The sequence below is a fragment of the Lissotriton vulgaris genome, chromosome 7, assembly GCF_964263255.1.
Source record: "Lissotriton vulgaris chromosome 7, aLisVul1.2, whole genome shotgun sequence".
Lineage (NCBI taxonomy): Eukaryota > Metazoa > Chordata > Amphibia > Caudata > Salamandridae > Lissotriton > Lissotriton vulgaris.
In genome coordinates this window covers 694,959,468-694,978,639 of record NC_141695.1, presented here as the reverse complement: position 1 = coordinate 694,978,639, position 19,172 = coordinate 694,959,468, and the positions used below count along the sequence as shown (strand labels likewise).

The window sequence follows — 19,172 nt, the reverse complement described above, 5'->3', positions numbered from 1 at the left end:
ACCAACTGCAGGTCGTCTGCATGGTTATAAACATCGACCTTGAACTCTCGTAGGGAGAATAACAGTGGGCGCATGTACAAATTAAATAATAAAGGGGACAAGGAAGATCCTTGAGGGACCCCACAGAAGGAAATTTTTTTAGGGGCTGTGAAGGAGCCTAGTCGAACCGATTGAGTGCGTCCAGAAATAAAAGACTTGAGCCAGGCCAAGGCCGAGTCTCGAAGACCGGCCTGTTCGACACGGTTGACCAAGATGGTATAGTCAACCGTGTCGAACGCCGCAGACAGGTCCAGTAACACCAAAGCCTGGTGTAAGTCCCTGTCTGCATTAGACCTTAGAGTATTCTGGACGGCCAATATCACTGCCTCAGTGGAGTGACCAGGCCGGAAACCTGCCTGGTTGGGTTGTAAATACCCGGAAGCCTCCACAAAACTTGATAGGCAGTTAGTTACATGCGCCTCCAATATTTTAGATAGGTAAGGCAGTAGCGATATTGGTCTGTAATTAGAGAGGTCTGAGGAATCAATGCCAGGTTTTTTTTTCAAAGGGATCAATAAGGCCTGTTTAAAACTATTAGGGACGCTTCCTGACACAAGAGAGTTATTGAGCAGTGGAATCAGGCTATTTGGGAGCGCCCGACCAATTTCTCTCATTACTTGGGGAGGGCAGGCATCCTGAGGAGATCCTGATTTAACTCTAGTGAGTAAGTCTTGAAGGGTTTGGTGAGTGATTAAGGGAAAGGAATGCAGGGTAAGAGGGTTTAAAAAAGTGTCGTCTATCGGGGCACAAACTGGAAGTTTGGATAAAGTATCCTTAATCAACACTATTTTGTCATTAAAATAGTCATTTAGCGAATTACAGAGCAGTTGTGAAGGGACAACCGGGGGAGAAGTTCTCTCATCATTGCACAACTCCGTCACAATCCTGAAAATTTCTTTCGACTTGTTGGTGGCATTAAGTATTTTAGAAGAGAAATAAGCAGTTTTGTGGGTGTGCAATGTTTTTTGGTAGGCTTTTCGGGTAGAACAATAAGCGATCCTTGCTTGAGGACAATAGTTGGAGCGCCATGTTCTCTCTTGCTGCCTCACTTCAAGTTTTAGTTTCCTCAACTCCGGTGTAAACCATTTATGCGCATCCGCGCCACGCGAGTTGTCAAAACGAGTGAGGGGAACACAAACATTAATGGCCGAATTTAGCCAGTCTTGAAGCCTACCTTCGGCTATCTCCACATCTGAGCTCTGCTCTGGCAGAGTAGACTTTAACCGATTTAAGAAAGCAGACATGTCCAGCGAGGACCATTTCCGAGTCAAACTGGTGGCCTTCAGCTTAAATTGAAGAGCTTTCTCAACACAAAATGAGAAACTAATAATAAAATGATCAGACCAGCTACAAGGTTTAATATCAATAAGATCAATGGCTAAATTCAATGACCAAAGTTGGTCGAGACTGTGGCCCTTTTGATGGGTCTGAGTGTCTATATGTTGTGTTAAATTCAGATCACTCAGAAGGTCCCTAGTCTCTGCTGCTTGGGGGTCAGATAGAATAGATAGTTGGGATTATTAGCATGTTTTGGTATTTTGAGTGTAGATGGGTTAGGAGGGGTATTTGTGATTTAGTAGATGGGTTTGGTTTGGGTTACGGGAAAGGAACTGGGGTCAGTGGGTAAAGACATTGAGAGTTATATGACTGCCTTTGTTATATTGTGTTATTACGTTGACATGGATTGGTCAGTTGAGCTGTTTCTTTCATTTTATTTTAGAAACCCCTGATGAAGAGTCTAAACGGCTCGAAATGCATTGGGTCCGTATACATCATGTTTACTCCAGATTAGATTTAACTGTATAAATAAGTTCCGTTGTACAAAGCCCGGAATAGGAATACATCTGGTGGAAAAGTTGAATAAAATATGCAGGCACAACCTTACCGTCTCCGTAGTGATGAAATACATAAGGTCAAATCAAATAAAAAGAATTGGATTAAGGAGTGGCATCAAGGGTTTACTGAGGAATACCGGTATGAATTGGTTATTCTGGATGATGAAAACCACTTTTTTGCAGTGCGACAGGGAGGCGCACAAGAGGAGTGCCCTGTATTGTGGATTACTGACTTTCAGAAAGTGGTCATTTACTTTCTTAACCATTCTGTGCCTCTGCCTGTCTGTAGAATACACGTCTGGGTTGACTGCCACTTGGGCTCCTGAGCATTTACTCTAGACAGTCACACAAAGGGAACTGAGGCGTGCCTTGCATATCCTGATGGGCTTTAATGAGCTAGAGTGGTTTGAGGAGTTGTCACTGTCACCTGAATAGGACTGTGTCTGTGTCTCCACCCCCATGTAGTGTGTCTGGAGCCAGGTTCTTGTGCACTACAAGACTTTCCTTTGAAGTTTGCCTACTTTAAAGGCAGCGAGGGGTATAATTATTGGACCTCTGATACCCCAAATTCAGAACACTTCTGGACTGTGGACATTCTGCCAGGAAGAAGAACTGGATGCTGTAGGAGGGACTGCCACTCTGCCTAGTGCTTTGTTGTGCTGGCCCGCTGCTTGCTGTTTCTGTCCTGGGAGTGGAAGGACTGGACTTTGCTTTCTACATCCTGCTTACACAGTTCTCCAAAGGCTTATGCGTGCTTGCCTCCTGTTAAGAAGTCTCAGGGCCATCGAAGAACATGCCAAGTGGTGCCAAATCCAGTTTCTGGGCCCTTGGAAGCGTAACCTGGTGATCTTAAGGAGAAAATCCACGCATCGACTCCCAGTGCCTGTTTTCTAAATGCATCACTGCAAAAGATCGACCCATCGCAGCTGCCTGCCCTGAAGCGTGGTTCCTGCTTGAAGCATCAGCCACAGCTTTCACCACAGGCCCCAGATCACCGTCGCAGCACGACAGAAGAATCACCGCAGCATGAGACTCGAGCACCACTTCACCAACGTCCGTGGCATCCGCTCGGACTCCGACGCAGCACCTGCTCATGGCTGAAGAATCGACGCAGCGCCTGCCTCGCAACTATGAAATCAACACAACCCATCTGGATTTTTGCTACATCGACCCTTGACCCCGACTCTTCATCGACACAGCAGTAAGGAACCGAGGCCGCATTCCTGGAACATAACGCATCACCTGCCTTCCAGTAAGGAACCGATGCATCACCTGCCCTGCCAGCAAGGAACTGATGCATCACCTCCCCTGTGTAGTAACGGACGCATCACTTTACTTTTCTGGCATTTCACCTCCCCTGCGCCTTGCACCGTCTTTCATTTTTGAAGCACCTTAAGTACTTTTAGCTTAAACGAACGCATCCATTCATTTCTATGGACTAAACTTGCATAATCTTTTTAAGTGATATTTTGACTTGTTTATGTTGAATTTTTCTCATTTTGGTCTTGTGTTATTCTGATTAATATTGACTATTTTTCTAAACTGGTGTGGACTCCTTTTGTAGTTTTTTCATTGTGTTACTGTGTGCTATATACAAATGCTTTACACATTGCCACTGAGATAGACCTGACTGCTCATGCCAAGCTGCCAAGGGGGTGAGCATGGGTTATCTTTGCTGTGTGACTCCCTTACACTGACTAGACTGACGATCCCTACTTGGACAGGGTGCAAACCACTGCCAACTAGAGACCCCATTTCTAACATTGGTGGTCAGCGGCGATGATAGGACGTGTTTGTACTTTGCAAACAGTGATTGGTGTACACTACTTCCATATCTCAGACCATTACTCAACCACATACAGTTTTTAGTTTTTCTGCACATCTTGAGTTTTAGACACAATCATGTCTCGGTGAGCTACCAGTTGTACCTGCAGGCCTGGTGTTTGGGGAGGAGAAGCTGAAAACCTACACAGTGCTTCAACTCAAATGATTCTGTAGGAGTTCAAGCATTCTTTTAAATGCCTCACTAACAAGCATTTGCAATGCAATAGGTCTCGCATTATTTAAGTTTGAGCTATTAGCATTGTAAATGGCAATTGTTTTTTGCTTTATGCTATAGTTTTTTTTTTACATAAAAAGCTACATATAAAATATGTTTTATTAAAGTTATTTATGCAGTATCTAAATTTTGTTTGCATAAAACAGTATAATAATATCTAAAAAAGTCAAATATTTTAATGGAAATTCACCAAATGTTCATTTATGTGTTGGTTTTGAAAATAGCTAAATTAATAGCTTTGTCATTTACAATGCCAATAGTTATAACTTTCGCAAATGTGACACCTATAGCATTTGTAATGCAACATTTGTATTTACGTGACTTAGATGTATTGATATTACAAATAACAATGGCTTTTAATTTTTTTTAATACTGTGGTGGTTCTGAGTGATAATGTGGTGGTGCTGAGTGACTGTACTCACTGTCACTCTGCACTCACTGTCACTCTGCACTCACTGTCACTCTGCACTCACTGTCACTCTGCACTCACTGTCACTCTGCACGCACTCTGCACTCACTGTCACTCTGCACTCACTCTGCACTCACTGTCACTCTGCACTCACTGTCACTCTGCACTCACTCTGCACTCACTGTCACTCTGCACTCACTCTGCACTCACTGTCACTCTGCACTCACTGTCACTCTGCACTCACTGTCACTCTGCACTCACTGTCACTCTGCACTTACTGTCACTCTGCACTCACTGTCACTCTGCACGCACTGTCACTCTGCACGCACTCTGCACTCACTGTCACTCTGCACTCACTGTCACCTGCACTCACGGTCACTCTGCACGCACTCTGCACTCACTGTCACTCTGCACGCACTCTGCACTCACTGTCACTCTGCACGCACTCTGCACTCACTGTCATTCTGCACGCACTCTGCAATCACTGTCACTCTGCACTCACTGTCACTCTGCACTCACTGTCACTGCACTCACTGTCACTCTGCACTCACTGTCACTGCACTCACTCTGCACTCACTGTCACTCTGCACTCACTCTGACTCTGCACGCACTCTGCACTCACTGTTTCTGCACGCACTCTGCACTCACTGTCACTCTGCACTCACTGTCACTCTGCACTCACTGTCACTCTGCACTCACTGTCACTCTGCACGCACTGTCATTCTGCACGCACTCTGCACTCACTGTCACTCTGCACTCACTGTCACTCTGCACTCACTGTCACTCTGCACTCACTGTCACTCTGCACTCACTCTGCACTCACTGTCACTCTGCACGCACTCTGCACTCACTGTCACTCTGCACGCACTCTGCACTTACTGTCACTCTGCACGCACTCTGCACTCACTGTCACTCTGCACGCACTGTCACTCTGCACGCACTGTCACTCTGCACGCACTGTCATTCTGCACGCACTCTGCACTCACTGTCACTCTGCACTCACTGTCACTCTGCACTCACTGTCACTGCACTCACTCTGCACTCACTGTCACTCTGCACTCACTGTTTCTGCACGCACTCTGCACTCACTGTCACTCTGCACTCACTGTCACTCTGCACTCACTGTCACTCTGCACTCACTGTCACTCTGCACTCACTGTCACTCCGCACTCACTGTCACTCCGCACTCACTGTCACTCACTCTGCACTTACTGTCACTCTGCATTCACCGGTCGCGGGGGATATAGACGTCGCCTACTCGTCCATACTTCTCGAAAACTCTTCGAAGTGTTTCGGGCGACGTCCTGTAGGTAAGATTGTCCACCTTCAAGGACGTCATGCCTCCTACGTCAGGCGGCGGCCTGCCGTAACTCATCTCCAGGGAACCCGTGAGAGGCGTCGGGCGGAACCTTAACTATTCAGAAGGTGAAAGTCAGCAGGCGTGGGCGCCTACACTGACAAGAGCTTTGGCCAAAGTTAGTTAAAATAAAAAAATAACCTGAATAAAGTAATTGAGAAGTCAGGCAGGCCGGGGGCGGTACTGCGGGACACCTCTGTGACGTCATTCCCCGGCCGCGCTCTGATTGGCTGCTGGCCCGGGACCTGACGTGCAACCAGGAAGAGGAGCCGGCAGCAGGAAGTGGCGTGAGCATTGCGGCCCCGGGGCTCCCGTGACCAGGAAGGAGCCCTGGATACTGTTTCCCTTTAAGTCCCGGTCCCGAGATGGGGGACCGGGTGAAGACCCGCGGGGCGAAGCGGGCGCACTGAGGAGGCGGGGCTCCCATGTGGAGAGAGAGCCCCGCCGAGCGCTACCACCGCCCGGCCGGAAGTGGCGTGAGCATTGCGGACCCGGGGCTCCCGTGACCAGGAAGGAGCCCTGGATACTGTTTCCCTTTAAGTCCCGGTCCCGAGATGGGGGACCGGGTGAAGACCGCGGGGCGAAGCGGGCGCACTGAGGAGGCGGGGCTCCCATGTGGAGAGAGAGCCCCGCCGAGCGCTACCACCGCCCGGCCACAGAGAAGCCTTCTGTCTAGCAGCGGGCCCCCGTGATGTGGGGAGAGCCTGCAGCTGCGGAGGAAGGGAAGGTGCCTGGAGACCCGGGGAGCGCCCGCCAGACACCGGTGAGTGGAGCCGGGAGGAGAGGGGCTGGTGTGTGTGGAGGGGTCTCTGTGTATGCGTGTAGGTGCGGCGACGGGGGGTGTGCCTGTGTATGCGTGTGTATGTGCGCATGCGTGAGTGCTGTGTATGCGTATGGCTGTGATGTGCGCATGTGTGAATGTTGAGAGCCTGCAGCTGCCGAGGAAGGGAAGGAGCCTGGAGACCCGGGGAGCGCCCGCCAGACACCGGTGAGTGGAGCCGGGAGGAGAGGGGCTGGTGTATGTGGAGGGGTCTCTGTGTATGCGTGTAGGTGCAGCGGCGGCGACGGGGGTGTGCCTGTGTATGCGTGTGTATGTGCGCATGCGTGAGTGCTGTGTATGCGTGTGGCTGTGATGTGCGCATGCGTGAATGTTGGTGCGCGTGCAAGCAGCTGAATCCAGCCGGGGAGAAGCGCGTGACAGTTTCTTGTCTGTCATTCCCCCGTGTCAGCTCGCTATAAGTCTCCAGCCTGGACGCATCCTTCGGATGCGATTTCCAGGCGAGACCTAAAAAGGAGGAGCTGCAAAAGTCCCTGAAGGCCTGGCTGGAAGCTAGGGCAGCTGGTGAGCACGCAGAGGAGGATATGGTGGAGGTGGAGGAGCAGAGCCTGCATTGGGATTTTGTAGTACAAAAAGATCTGCTTGTGGAGAAGGCACCCTCCAGGGCATGCAGCAGCGCTTCCTTTAAAGGGGGTTCCTGAGAGAGATTGAGGGGGGGGGGCAGGATTGTGGAACTACGTCACAGTGGAGAGGAGGGATACACTGCTAGCCTTATGGAAAGCACATTAACTCACCTACACTGCCATGAAGGATGCCTCCATCACCAAGTATGGTCTTACCCCAGATAGGTACAGGGAAAAGTTTAGGCAGAGCAAGAAACTTGATTCTCAGACATGGCTTGAATGTGTAGATTCCTTTTGCAGAGCACTGGATGGGTGGCTGGAGGGCAGTTAGGTAGCAGATTACCAGGGGCTGTACAATTTGATTTTGTGGGAGCACTTGTCTAGTCTATGTTTCCCAGAGCTGTGGCAGCACTTTTACTGACCCCAGGAAGCTTGCTCCGGAGTAGGACAGGGATGACAAGAGGTTGTATAGAGGAGACTCAGCCAAAGTTGGGCCCGGTCCTCAGTAGAAAGAGGGGAGGGACAAAGATAAAAGCAAGGAGTTCTTCAAAGGACCCCAAAATCGTTCCCAGGGAAAGGTTCCTAGCCCCATGTTGAGAAAGGGAAGAGTTGGGTCCCGCCAGGGAAACCTGGAGAGAAGGTACCCCTGAAGTGCTTTGACTATAGCCAGGGAGGGCACCTTAGAGGGAGTCCCAAGTGGGCACAGGCCCCCACCAGGAGTAGAGCTTGGGGAGGTGTTGGTCCCAGGTGGGTGTGGGGAGCCAGCTGAGATGACCCTTGTCTCACCAGGGGACAGTGAAATGGTCCAGAGTAAAGTTATGCCTGATAACACTAAGAAATACAGGCAGTGGGTGACATAGGGTAAAGGCTCTGAGAGACACAGGAGGCAGTGAGACTACTGTTAGGTGACATCTGGTGTCTGAAGTGCAAGTGGTCCCTGGAGTGCTTCACCAAGTAGGTGCAGTGAACAGTGAGTGCCATAGTAAGGTGGTGCAGGTTCCCTTTGAGTGAGGGGGTTTCAGGTTCCTTGAGGGTAGCTGTGAGCCCATCCATGCCTGTGGATTGTCTGCTAGGAAACGACCTGGAAGAAAGGTGGAATACAGTTCCCACTTGGAGATGTTGGGATTGCCTGAGTGGGCGTGCCTGACCACATGGTCGATGACAGCCCAGGGCAATTAGAAGGACCTGGAGCCTGAAAGAGTGACCCAGTTGTCTGCCAAGAAGATAAGGGGCAAGGGAAAAGGACTGCCGGGTGATGTGGTCCGGTTGGAATAAATGGACCCGCCGGTAGGATCAAAGTTACTTGTGCTGCTAAAGTGCTCCGTGCGAGTATTGTCAAGTGCTTCCGCCCCGTGGGAGCCCGCAGCCCCTTCAATGCACACCCCAGCGTGGCCAATACGCTTAGGCGCCTCTTGGCGCTAAGACTGCAGTGTGATGTGGTCCCGTTGGACCTGCCGGTAGGATTAAAATGACCTGTGCTGCTAAAGTGCTCCGTGCGAGTATCGTCAAGGTATCATTTTTATTGGAAGACTTGGGGAAATACTGGGACGTAGGATATTGGTGGCTCACAACAGATTCCAGAAGTTTTCCTCACAGAAATAGGAGGAACATGTGTGTTTTTAGTCAAAGTTTCAGGTTTGTAATGACTTTTGGGTAATAACAGCTGGGGAAAGCCACAGAAGTCACCCACGCTGGATTTATTTTCTCTAGATGCCAGCTGTGCTAGGACCCAAAATCTACAACTACCGACATTACAAATAAAGGGGTCCATTTGCAGTGGAAAAATTAGGATGTTTCCATGTTGTGTTTTGGGCCTTTTCCTGTCATAGGCACTATGCCTATATACACAAGAGAGGTACAATTTTTATTGGGCGACTTGGGAGAATGCTGGGTGGTAGAAAATGTGTGGCTCCCTACAGATTCCAGATGTTTTCCTCACAGAAATGTGGGGAACATGTGTGTTTTTAGTCAATGTTTGATTTTTACTGGGTTTCTGAGTAATAAAACCTGGAGAGAGCCAGGTGTGTCGCCCCACCCTGGATTTTCTCTAGGTGTCTACTTTTCAAACATGTGCAGACGTGCTAGGTTTCCCTAGGTGCTGGCTGATTTTGGCCTAAATCTGAAGCTACCCACATTGCAAACAAAGGGTTTGTTTTCAGTGGAAAAATGTGAAGTGTCCATGTTGCGTTTTGAGCCCTTTCCTGTTGTGGGCACTAGGTCTACACACATAAGTGAGGCACTATTTTTTATTGGACATTTTGGGGGAGAAATATGTGGCTCACTGCAGATTACAGAAGTTTTCTTAACAGAAATGTGAGGAAAAGGGTGTTTTAGCTAAAGTTTGAGGTTTGCAAGGGCTTCTGTGTAAGAAAACCGGGGGAGAGCCACCCAAATCACTCCACCCTGGATTTTCCCTGGGTGTCTCATTTTACAAAATGTTAAGGCTTGCTAGGTTTATCGAGGTGCTGCCTGAGCCAGGCCCAAAATCCACAACTACCCACATTGCAAAAAAGGGGTCTGTTTTCAATAGGACAAATGTGATGTGTCCATGTTGCGTTTTGTGACTTTTCCAAGCACGGGCACTAGTCCTACTCACACAAGAGAGATATCATTTTTATTTGGGGATTTGGGAAAATGCTAGGTGGTAGTAAATATGTGGGTCCAAACAGATTTCAGAAGTTTTCCTCACATTAATGTGGGGTAAATATGTGTTTTTAGTCAACATTTGAGGATTTCAAGGGCTTCTGGGTAAGAAAACCTGGGGGGGCCAGTCAAGTTACATATCCCTGGACTTCATGTCTACTTTTCAAAAATGTGCAGGTTTCCTAAGTCCCCCTTGGTGCCGGCTGAGCTAGGGTCCAGAATCTACAGATACTGATATTACTAAATATAGGTCAGTCTTCAGTGGAAAGATGGGATACGTTCATGCTGTGTTTTGGGCTCTTTCATGCTGCGGGCACTAGGCCTATCCACACAGGGGAGGTATCATTTTTACTTGGAATGTTGTGTGGTAGGAAATTTGTAGCTTCCTATCACAGAAAAACACACAGAAAATGTGTGGTTTTTAGTAAACGTTTGAAGTTTGCCAGGGCTACTGGGTACCACACCATGGAAGAACCAATCAAATCACCCACCCTGGATTCTGAAGGGTGTGTGGTTTGAAAAAATGTACAGATGAGCTAGATTTTCCTAGGTGCCGTCTGAGTTTGGGCCCAAAATTCACAGCTACCCACATTGCAAAAAAGGGGTCAGTTTTCAATGAAAAAATGTGATGTGTCTATGTTACTTTTTGGGCCCTTTTCTGTGGCGGGCAGTAGGCCTACCCACACAAGTGAGGTATTATTTTTATCGGGAGACAGATGGAAAAACAGAATAGTAAAACATTTGTTATTACCAATTGTATTTCTCTGCCCTTCTGCCTTCCATTTTTGCCTGCCAAATGTATCCCAGTGTGTAAGAAAGAAGACATTTTGGAAAATGTCTCTATCGAATGCTTGTATGGGTACCCACATTTTCAGAGATGTACAAATAATCACTGCTCCTAAATTCCATATCTGGAGTGCATTAAGAAATACATAGGTTTCCTTGATAGCCATTTTTCACTTTATATATTTTATCATATGAATTGCTCTATACTTGGGACACAATGAAAAACCATTGTAAGGTGCAGCTCAGTTGTTACTCTGTGTACTTTGGGTTCTAGGACAACAACAAAATCTTATATATCCCCTCATCCAGAAGGATCTAGCAGATGTTATGGAATATTGCTTTTGTAAATCATCTATCGTGACAAAAGGTTACACATGAAAACGTTGTCATAAGTGTCCTTTTTTTCTACTCATTTTCAATATTTTTTATGTCAATAGTTAGTTTCTTTGGGAAAAACTTGAGGGGTCTACACAAATGACCCCTTACTGAATTATAAATGTTGTCTACTCTTCATAAATCTATAGTTTTCTGGGCTCACCCATGCGTTTCACAACGGTATCCACCACATACTGCAAGAAGGTTAAAAGAACAAAAATTGGGGAAAATAGACTACTTCTTTAAAAAATGTCAAGACTGTGGTAAATAATAGGTCTTTTGATTCAGCTCTGCATGCTTGTGAAAGCTGGGAAGATGGTGACTTTAGCAGAGCAAACCTTTAATTTATCCAATTTTTAGGAAGAAAAAGACAATCTTTTGTGAAACACTTATTTCCTATTTATCCTACAAAACTCAAAATAGCTTTATTTTGCCTATTTCCTCAGCCCCCTCCAGGGGAATCTAGAAACCCAGGATACCTTTACAATCCCTGTGATGTTTCAAGAAAGGGGCGCAAGATTGGCATTGACAGCTTATGTGTAAAAAAGGTTACGGAGGCCTAAGCGTAAAGTACCCCAAATAGCCCAAAAAGGGCTCAGCACTGGGGTGAAAAAGCCTCAGTGGTTAAGGCGTTAAAAATATGATGACAATAACAGTATTTAATCCCAGTTTTAAATACGAGATTGTCATTAAAGTTTGTGGACATGTTTATAAGAAATTGAAAGAAAAACAACTGGAAGAAGGCAACAAAAACACACATAAAAACCACAAAGAAAACAGTTTTAAATTAACCACTACTAGTTCTTAGCTGCCACTCACAAGCTGTGCTGGGACGAAGCATTAGTCTTTTGTAGCTTCCTAAATCCTGTTGTCCCATCTTTATTCATTCTACCCCAATTCATTCTACCCCAGTTCAGATGGCATTGGACTTAGGGGAAGGACCTTTTGCCTATCCCATGCCTAGCCCTGAAACACCTGGTACCTGGTGGACATGTCGTTCGGCAATTAGACACACCCAGCACCTCATCATAATCATTCCAATTCCTACTCTTACTCAGTTCTTAGGCTGTGGGAGCATACATCAGCAATGCACAGCAGGTTTTGGATACAGGAAGTGATCTTAGTATATGCCTTGGGCTGAGTCACCCTACCCTCTGCACAACTAATCATCAGCTACTGCTGTGCCCAGCAGTACAGGGCATAGAGTGTAGTTTTCAATGAAAATCCTGTAGTTTTCAAAGACAATCTGTACCAAGTAGCTCTACCTCATTTTGTAGACAATCCAACACAAAGTATGTTGTTTTGGAGAAAAACATCTTCGGAAACACTTTTAATATTTTAAATCAAAGACCATCAAAGGGAAAAATGAATATGATGAAATGCTCTATTTACTTACTGGTAATCTTCAATACTCTGGGTCCCGTTGTCCTCCTCCCATTCAATACTATGTGGAGATAACCATCTCCCGGCAGAAAAAAAGATCAGAAGAATGCTGGGACACTAACCCAGCCCCTCCCACCGGGAGTACATAAGGGGTACTTACCCAGAATTCCACCTCACCGTTAGAAGACATTTGACAGACGAAAACAAGACTCTGCAATACAACTTGCTGACACTTCTGCAATGCCTAATTGGCCACAACCCGCAGCCTATCATAGTGCTGACCTTGTGATCCAACCTTAACTGTGAGGAGATGGTTATCCCCACGTAGTATTGAATGGAAAGAGGACATAAAGGACCAGGGGGTAATGCTGAAAGAAAATAACTAAGCACACAACAGAATTCAACAATGAACAATACCTTAAATCAGAATACTTTAAAGGAAGAAGAGCAATTATGTGCCTAGAAGCCTTAGTGCAATGTGAGCTTCATAAGTGCAGTGATTGCTAGTAAAGTAGAATTGAGGCTCGTTTAGGGTAGTAGAAAATATATCCTTATAGCTGCAAAAAAAACGGAGAATTCCAAAATATATATGGAAATGAAATTTAAAAGAGTTATGAAAATGTGATGTAAAAGACATTTTCATGTCGAGTTTTGACAGAGACGTATGAAACAGATCTATGTCTTTGGGTCTGCTTCTTTCAGCTGTTGTTTTTCTTTGACTGGCCTCTTGCAGCTAATTGGCTTCTGACTTTATCAATCCCATCTTGGCTCAACTCAGTGGAATATTCATCTCTCACCTAAACCTATTGGCTCTTTGGACGTATCCTTCCACCTCCACTCAAATACTTGCTTTGAATACCATGAAGGACTACATTACAGCTATAGCCCTCTCTATCGGCACTTGTTGGTTTCCTTCCCTGTCTCTTCACTAACGTTACATGCTTTACTACAATAATAAGATTTCTGAATGCTTATTAACGAGAAACGGGATAGGAAAAGAAATGTGGGCATTGGTAAAGAGAATGGTTGTGTTAGTCAGTTTTTATGCCTACTGAGACCCTAAAAGACAGAGGAAGGTTAGCCAGACAAAGGACTGAAGAAAAAACAGTGAGAAACTCTAAGAAAGTAAAGCGGTAGGAATGATGATGAGGAGGGTGGTTGAAGAGGTATAAGAGTATAGGTAGTGGAAAGGAAAGGTGTAAAACAGATCTCCAAACCTAAGAATATTTTTCACTGTCTGAGTGTACAGAGAGAATGGGGTGTGACCTTGGTGGGGGTGTGGGCCAATGGCAGGTGGGGCTTTGAACCCCCTGCTCTACCTAAACAGTCTTAGCTATCCCCCCCGCCCCCAGCAATAAGGAATTCAACTGGCGCCAGATGAGTTCTTAATTTCTGTGGGGGTAGGTAGCTATGGCATTTCTCTAGTTTATACCACAGCTTCGCATCAGAGTTAAAATGGAGATACCATGCTTTGTCGCTCTTGGCTAATCCGCACAAAGCTTTAATGGGATTGAGAAAAGCGAGCTGCAATTGTTTTAGAGAGTTCTGTGTAGCGTTATCCAACAGTAATTTTATTTAATAAAAAACCACAATGGAAAAGGAGATCTAACCATTATTGTAGCACTGTTGTTGGTGGGGGAGTGTGTGTTTGTGTGTGTGTGGGTGTAACCTCTCCTGTTTCTGTTTCCTCTTTTATAATTTTTCCATTTTGCTCTCCCTGGATTGTTTTCCGGTTTCCTCCCATCCTTTGCTCACAGTCGATAACCTATTTTTCTCTGATGTAATTTTAAACTCTAACCTTTTAACTTAGTTCTATTTTAAACATTGTTTGATTCTGGTCTTGGCTGCCGATTGTCGAATGCAGTATGTTTTCTGAAAGCTGACATGCCTTGAGCATGGACAGTGTAGGTCGTCTTAGAAGAGAAGAGTCGTTAATGCTACAATGTATGTAGTGAGCAGGCAAATGTTTTACTAAAAATAAACTACCATGTCAAGACGGCATATGAATGCAGTAGAAGCCTGTTTTGGGCTCTAGGGTTTGACTCCCTCCAGGCCGTAACAAGGTATGGGTGAGCCTTAGATGGCTCTCTTAGTAAAGTGTATATTCGACAGACAGATTCAGTGGGTGATTTAAGAACTTATATATTTTCACTATCCAAACCATACTATTTCAAGGGACTATACACACAATGCCCATCTGTAGATTTCCAGTATCGATAACTCCCTTTCTGACATTGACGTAGGTGTTGTTCAGTTGTGTTCTCGCACCCAAAAACATTGATCCTTTCTGGTGGGAACTGAAGAGAACCAGTTACAAATGGATTCTACTGGATCTACTTATTGGCAAAATGGGTTTTCTGTACACTTATGAAATTCGTTAGTGAAGACCCCAGTTGGTCCTAGTTATATATTGGGACAGCACACACATCTGGAGGGAGGTTTTATATTCTCACTCCTGGAGGCTGCTCACTGTGGAAGAATGCTGATATTTGAAAGGGGCTGAAGCATCATGGTGCCTAAATAATTAACTAATTACAAATTGGTACTGCAACACTTCTCTGATATGCTCCAATCCGCAAATATATGTCGAAGTGGGAGCATTGAAGCAAAACGTAAAATGTTTACAATATGAGTAACTACAATTACCATAATGCCCTATGATGAGAGTTTGGGCTATTGAAACCTGCACATGTGATGTTATGGATGAGCTGTGAAATATACCACTTCTAGCTCCACAATGCCACTGGAGACCAGAACAGAGAAGGGCTGATAAAGCCAAGATACACACCTGACAGACATTGATACCAGTTTGTTGTAGTTTGAAAACGAAAATACTTTTTGAGATTTTGTACTGAAATTGTATATATATTTTTTTGTGGAAATAATTAATGAGTAGTCGCTGAATTACATCTAAAAAATTACTGTATTTAAAATGTGCTAGCATTGTTAAAATGATATCTACTTCAATTTTGACTCTGGAAACCAACTACATTTTGAGAAGATTCTCCAGTCTGCAAATGAAACAGACCAAAGCGATTAACTTCACAATGCCTGAAAAAAGGCAATGTTAACACATTTTCCAGGTCAGGTTTATGAAGTGGATCTTTTTCACAAAGTAGCGCGCTTTATAAAATGCTTAAAATAAATACATACATAAATTAATAATATCGCTCTGGTCTTGTGGAGTACAGCTTTTTTTAACATAACCCCAATAAACACCCAGTATTTTAGCTGTCCATTTTTAAAACGCCTATTCCAAAACAGATTAATAAATTAATATTTGCAGCGATAATACAGCATTAGGTGCAGTGTCACGCAGGAATTCGGAAACGGGCAGTGGTGGCGCAGTTCACGTCACGTACCTCTCCCTCGCGCCTCCGCGCTCCACGTCTCTACGGCGCAAAGCAGGAGCCAAAGCGCCTTCGCAGTCATTTTTCGGGAACTTATTCAGGCTTCTCCTGCGGGGAGGCTGAGGTCGGTGTGCGCTCTCCCAGAGTTCATGCTAATGAGGGGCAGCCTTTAGGGGAAAACATGAATCACTGCTCTGGACAAACCATTAGAGCAAGACAAAACTGCTCCAATTCTTGTCAACCTCCCACTGCCAAATCCGCACAGGAATGGGCAGCCGGGCCAACAACACGGTGCAATTATGCGCCTGCCAAAAACTGCCCCTCTCCGCCACTTCCCCTATCGCCCCAATCGCGGTCTCTCCGTATTGTCGAGGAAGGGATGTCTTGGAATTGGTGAAAAAACAGCTTTTAAAACGGGAACAGAGACGCTTTTGTGTGCCGACAATATGACTGACAACGTGATGTGCAAAAAGAAATAATACGCTTGAAAAAAATTGCTTAGATTAAAATATGCAGGGTTCATCGGTTATACGGCCCGGGCATTCCCCACTGGCCCTATTCACCACAGTAACAACACGGGAATGGGGTTTTCATAGGCCATTGTACAGCAAAAGAATGTACAGCGCCAGACTTCATCCTCAGCTTTCTCATGGGAACGTGTAAAGCAAACTCAACTGGTGGGTGCGCCCTTGTACTGCGAAGTTGGAGAGATCACCTCGGGATCTTCCTTCAGTGCAATTTCTCTTGGTTTTGATTCAGGCGACCTCTGCTGTACAACGTCTTTATTCGGCTGTAAGGCCAGCCATAAAAAATACATCATAAAAATGCATAATAAAATGAATAAGATACATACAATGATGATGATTCCATGACAATTACAAATATCCAAGTATCAATCTATAAAAACAGTTTGTCTACAGGCAGGGAGCCATATTGCCTGGGTGCAAAAATTAATTGATGGAGAAGAACATCTATATACAATTTCCCTATGGGTAGTTATCTCTTACAAATTTCAGGATTAATTATTATGATGTATAAGTCAACATATGAAAATCTTGAGTCCTAGGCACAATTTCCTGATAGTCATTTTCCAATAATGTTCCGGAGCCGGACTGCAGAAGAGATATATTTGTACACCATAAGACAAATAAATTCGTCCTTTAAAAGCAAAAGATAGTTTAATGCAGCCCGCCACATTCTAATGTTTACAACTCTTAAAAGTGGTTTTGAAAAAACACGTCTTGGGTTAAGATAAAGTTTATAAAAAAACAAAGTGCAAGATGCTCTGGACAGACTCGGACTAACATTTAGCATCACAGTACACATCACGAGGATATGAAACCAGTAAGTGGGAAACTCCCATTCTAAAACATATAAGATAAAACATTTTGACATGAGTAAAATAAAAAGAAAGATAGGCCTCAGTGCCTGGGGAACAAACTAGCAATCTATGGTCAACAACCCTTTATTTTACCAATTCCTGATTGTCTCTGTCTCTTGTTATTTTAGCTATATTTCCGGGGCTTACGAGACAATCCGACAGTCCCAGTTTCTCCAACTGATCATTTATATAGGTGATCCATGGGATTTTATTTTGCACGGCAAAACTCTGGAACTCATTACCAGTCCATATCCGTGCTCTTAATGACCTTCTTTTGTTTAGGAGGGTGCTCAAGACGCACCTTTTTCCATCTAGGATCTAATTTCTGCTACTGCCCCTGCTACTGTTTCTGCTGCCCTTTACTTCCGCTGGTAGCTGGCTTCTCTGTTGGTCAAAGCGCCGGGACGCCCCGTCGCTGGGGCAGCTGTGCGCTATAGAAGTTTAATTAACATAACATAACATAACAGTCCAATTTTAGACAATCTAAAATAAGGGCACGATTCAAAACTGCTTCTTCTTTTGCCCAAATGTTGTGCAATAGTGATAAAGGTGCCACGAAAAGATAGTGAAACGACACCGAGTTCACTATGACAAATGGTAGCAGCGGTGCTTTTAGGGACTGTCAACAGGCGTTACATAAACGTGTTCTCGGCTCTCTTTACGCCCATGATGTTACACGAGCCCCAGACTCCAGCTCCATATAAAGTGACAGTACATGTACGAGCTTTATAGATGTCTACAATGGCTTTTATGGGCAGAGAGCCTTTGTTTTCTAGTGAATCTGAAGATAGCCTCCACATTTTGGTTGAATCCCCTGGTCCTTGACTTCTAAATGGGACCAAGAACTATTTTGTTCAAAGAGAATTCCTAAGTAAGAAAAACTGGGCACTTAAGGCAGTTTTTCATTGTTTATGTATCAGGTCTTTAAGGTATTGGGGGATTTACCCACCACCATAATGTGAGATTTAGCTACATATGTTTTTAAGCCAAGATCATTCATAAAATTATTAAAACTGGTTAAAAGCCTCTGCAACCCCATCCCCGTTCTAGACATTAAAACACACTCATCAGCATACACTAATGCTGGTAGAGGCCAGCGATCTATCAAGGGAGCATCAACATTCCCATTTTTAATGTGACTTTCCAGATCCTTTATATATAAACAAAATAGGAAAGAGGCAAGAATGCAGCCCTGTCGGACCCCACGATCCATCTTTATTGGAGCAGTGAGTTCACCACCAGCTCCATATCGGACTCTTTCCATCACTCCTTGATGCATTGCTGCTAAAAAATGCACAATAGGCAGTTCGATGCCCAAGGTCTCCCAGAGCCTTCCTCACTGCACCCAGTCAAATGAACCCAAGTAAAGGGATCCAGGCTTGGCTATGGTGTACTTGCCTATGACCAGGTGCAAGTTAAGGCACTGTTCTACCATGCCCAGCCCTCTCTTGAAGCCATATTGAATATCAGAACACTTCCCATTTTCTGTTACCCAGGTCTCCAACCTCTCAAATATCACACAGCCCATAATTTTGCTGTAACAATCAATTAAAGAACTGGCCCGGTAGCATTTTGGATCCAACCTGTCTCCCTTTTTAAATATGAGCACTATTGTGACCGTTCTTCAAGATTCAAGGGGACCCTGGATCACATAGCATCTCCAAATATTTGTTAGTAGCGGGAGCCACAGGGGAATATTAGCTAAAAATAAGTCCGCAGGTATACCATCAGGGCCAAAGGCCTTGCTCTTCCCAGTCTGGGACAAGGCCCTGTCCACCTCATCTAATGTCGGGGGTTTTAAAGTTGATGCTACATATTGGAAGTTATTACTAACATGAGGGTCACTACCGCCTTTGTAGAGACCAGAGAAGTGATCTACCTAAATCACCGGCATAATGGTCACATCGATGTTACCATTATTAATGCCATTAAAATACTCCTGATTGACGGTTTGCAAAAAGAGTCTAGAGTCTATGCTCTGGCATGCAGCATGGAGTATTTCCCAGACTTCTTGCTTAATTTCTAGTTTGCGTTTCTCTAGCACCTGCATGTATTCAAGGCATGACTGCTTTACCTCCAGTGTATTACGAGGTTTCACTTTTAATGTCTAAATTAATTTGTTATGAAGGTAAGTGCATTGGCTATTAAATCACC

The 19,172-nt window shown here is 45.0% G+C and overlaps 1 protein-coding gene across 1 annotated transcript in view; it reads right to left on the bottom strand.

Annotated features, from left to right (window-relative positions):
- C7H17orf58 (chromosome 7 C17orf58 homolog) overlaps positions 1-15,888 on the bottom strand; it is a 191,327-nt gene extending 175,439 nt beyond the window's left edge. Inside the window, exon 1 of the mRNA XM_086928772.1 lies at positions 15,650-15,888. Within this exon, the coding sequence (XP_086784898.1) occupies positions 15,650-15,719 (70 nt within the window). The 5' untranslated portion in view covers positions 15,720-15,888. The remainder of the gene's footprint in view (positions 1-15,649) is intronic.
- Between the last annotated feature and the right edge of the window lie 3,284 nt (positions 15,889-19,172).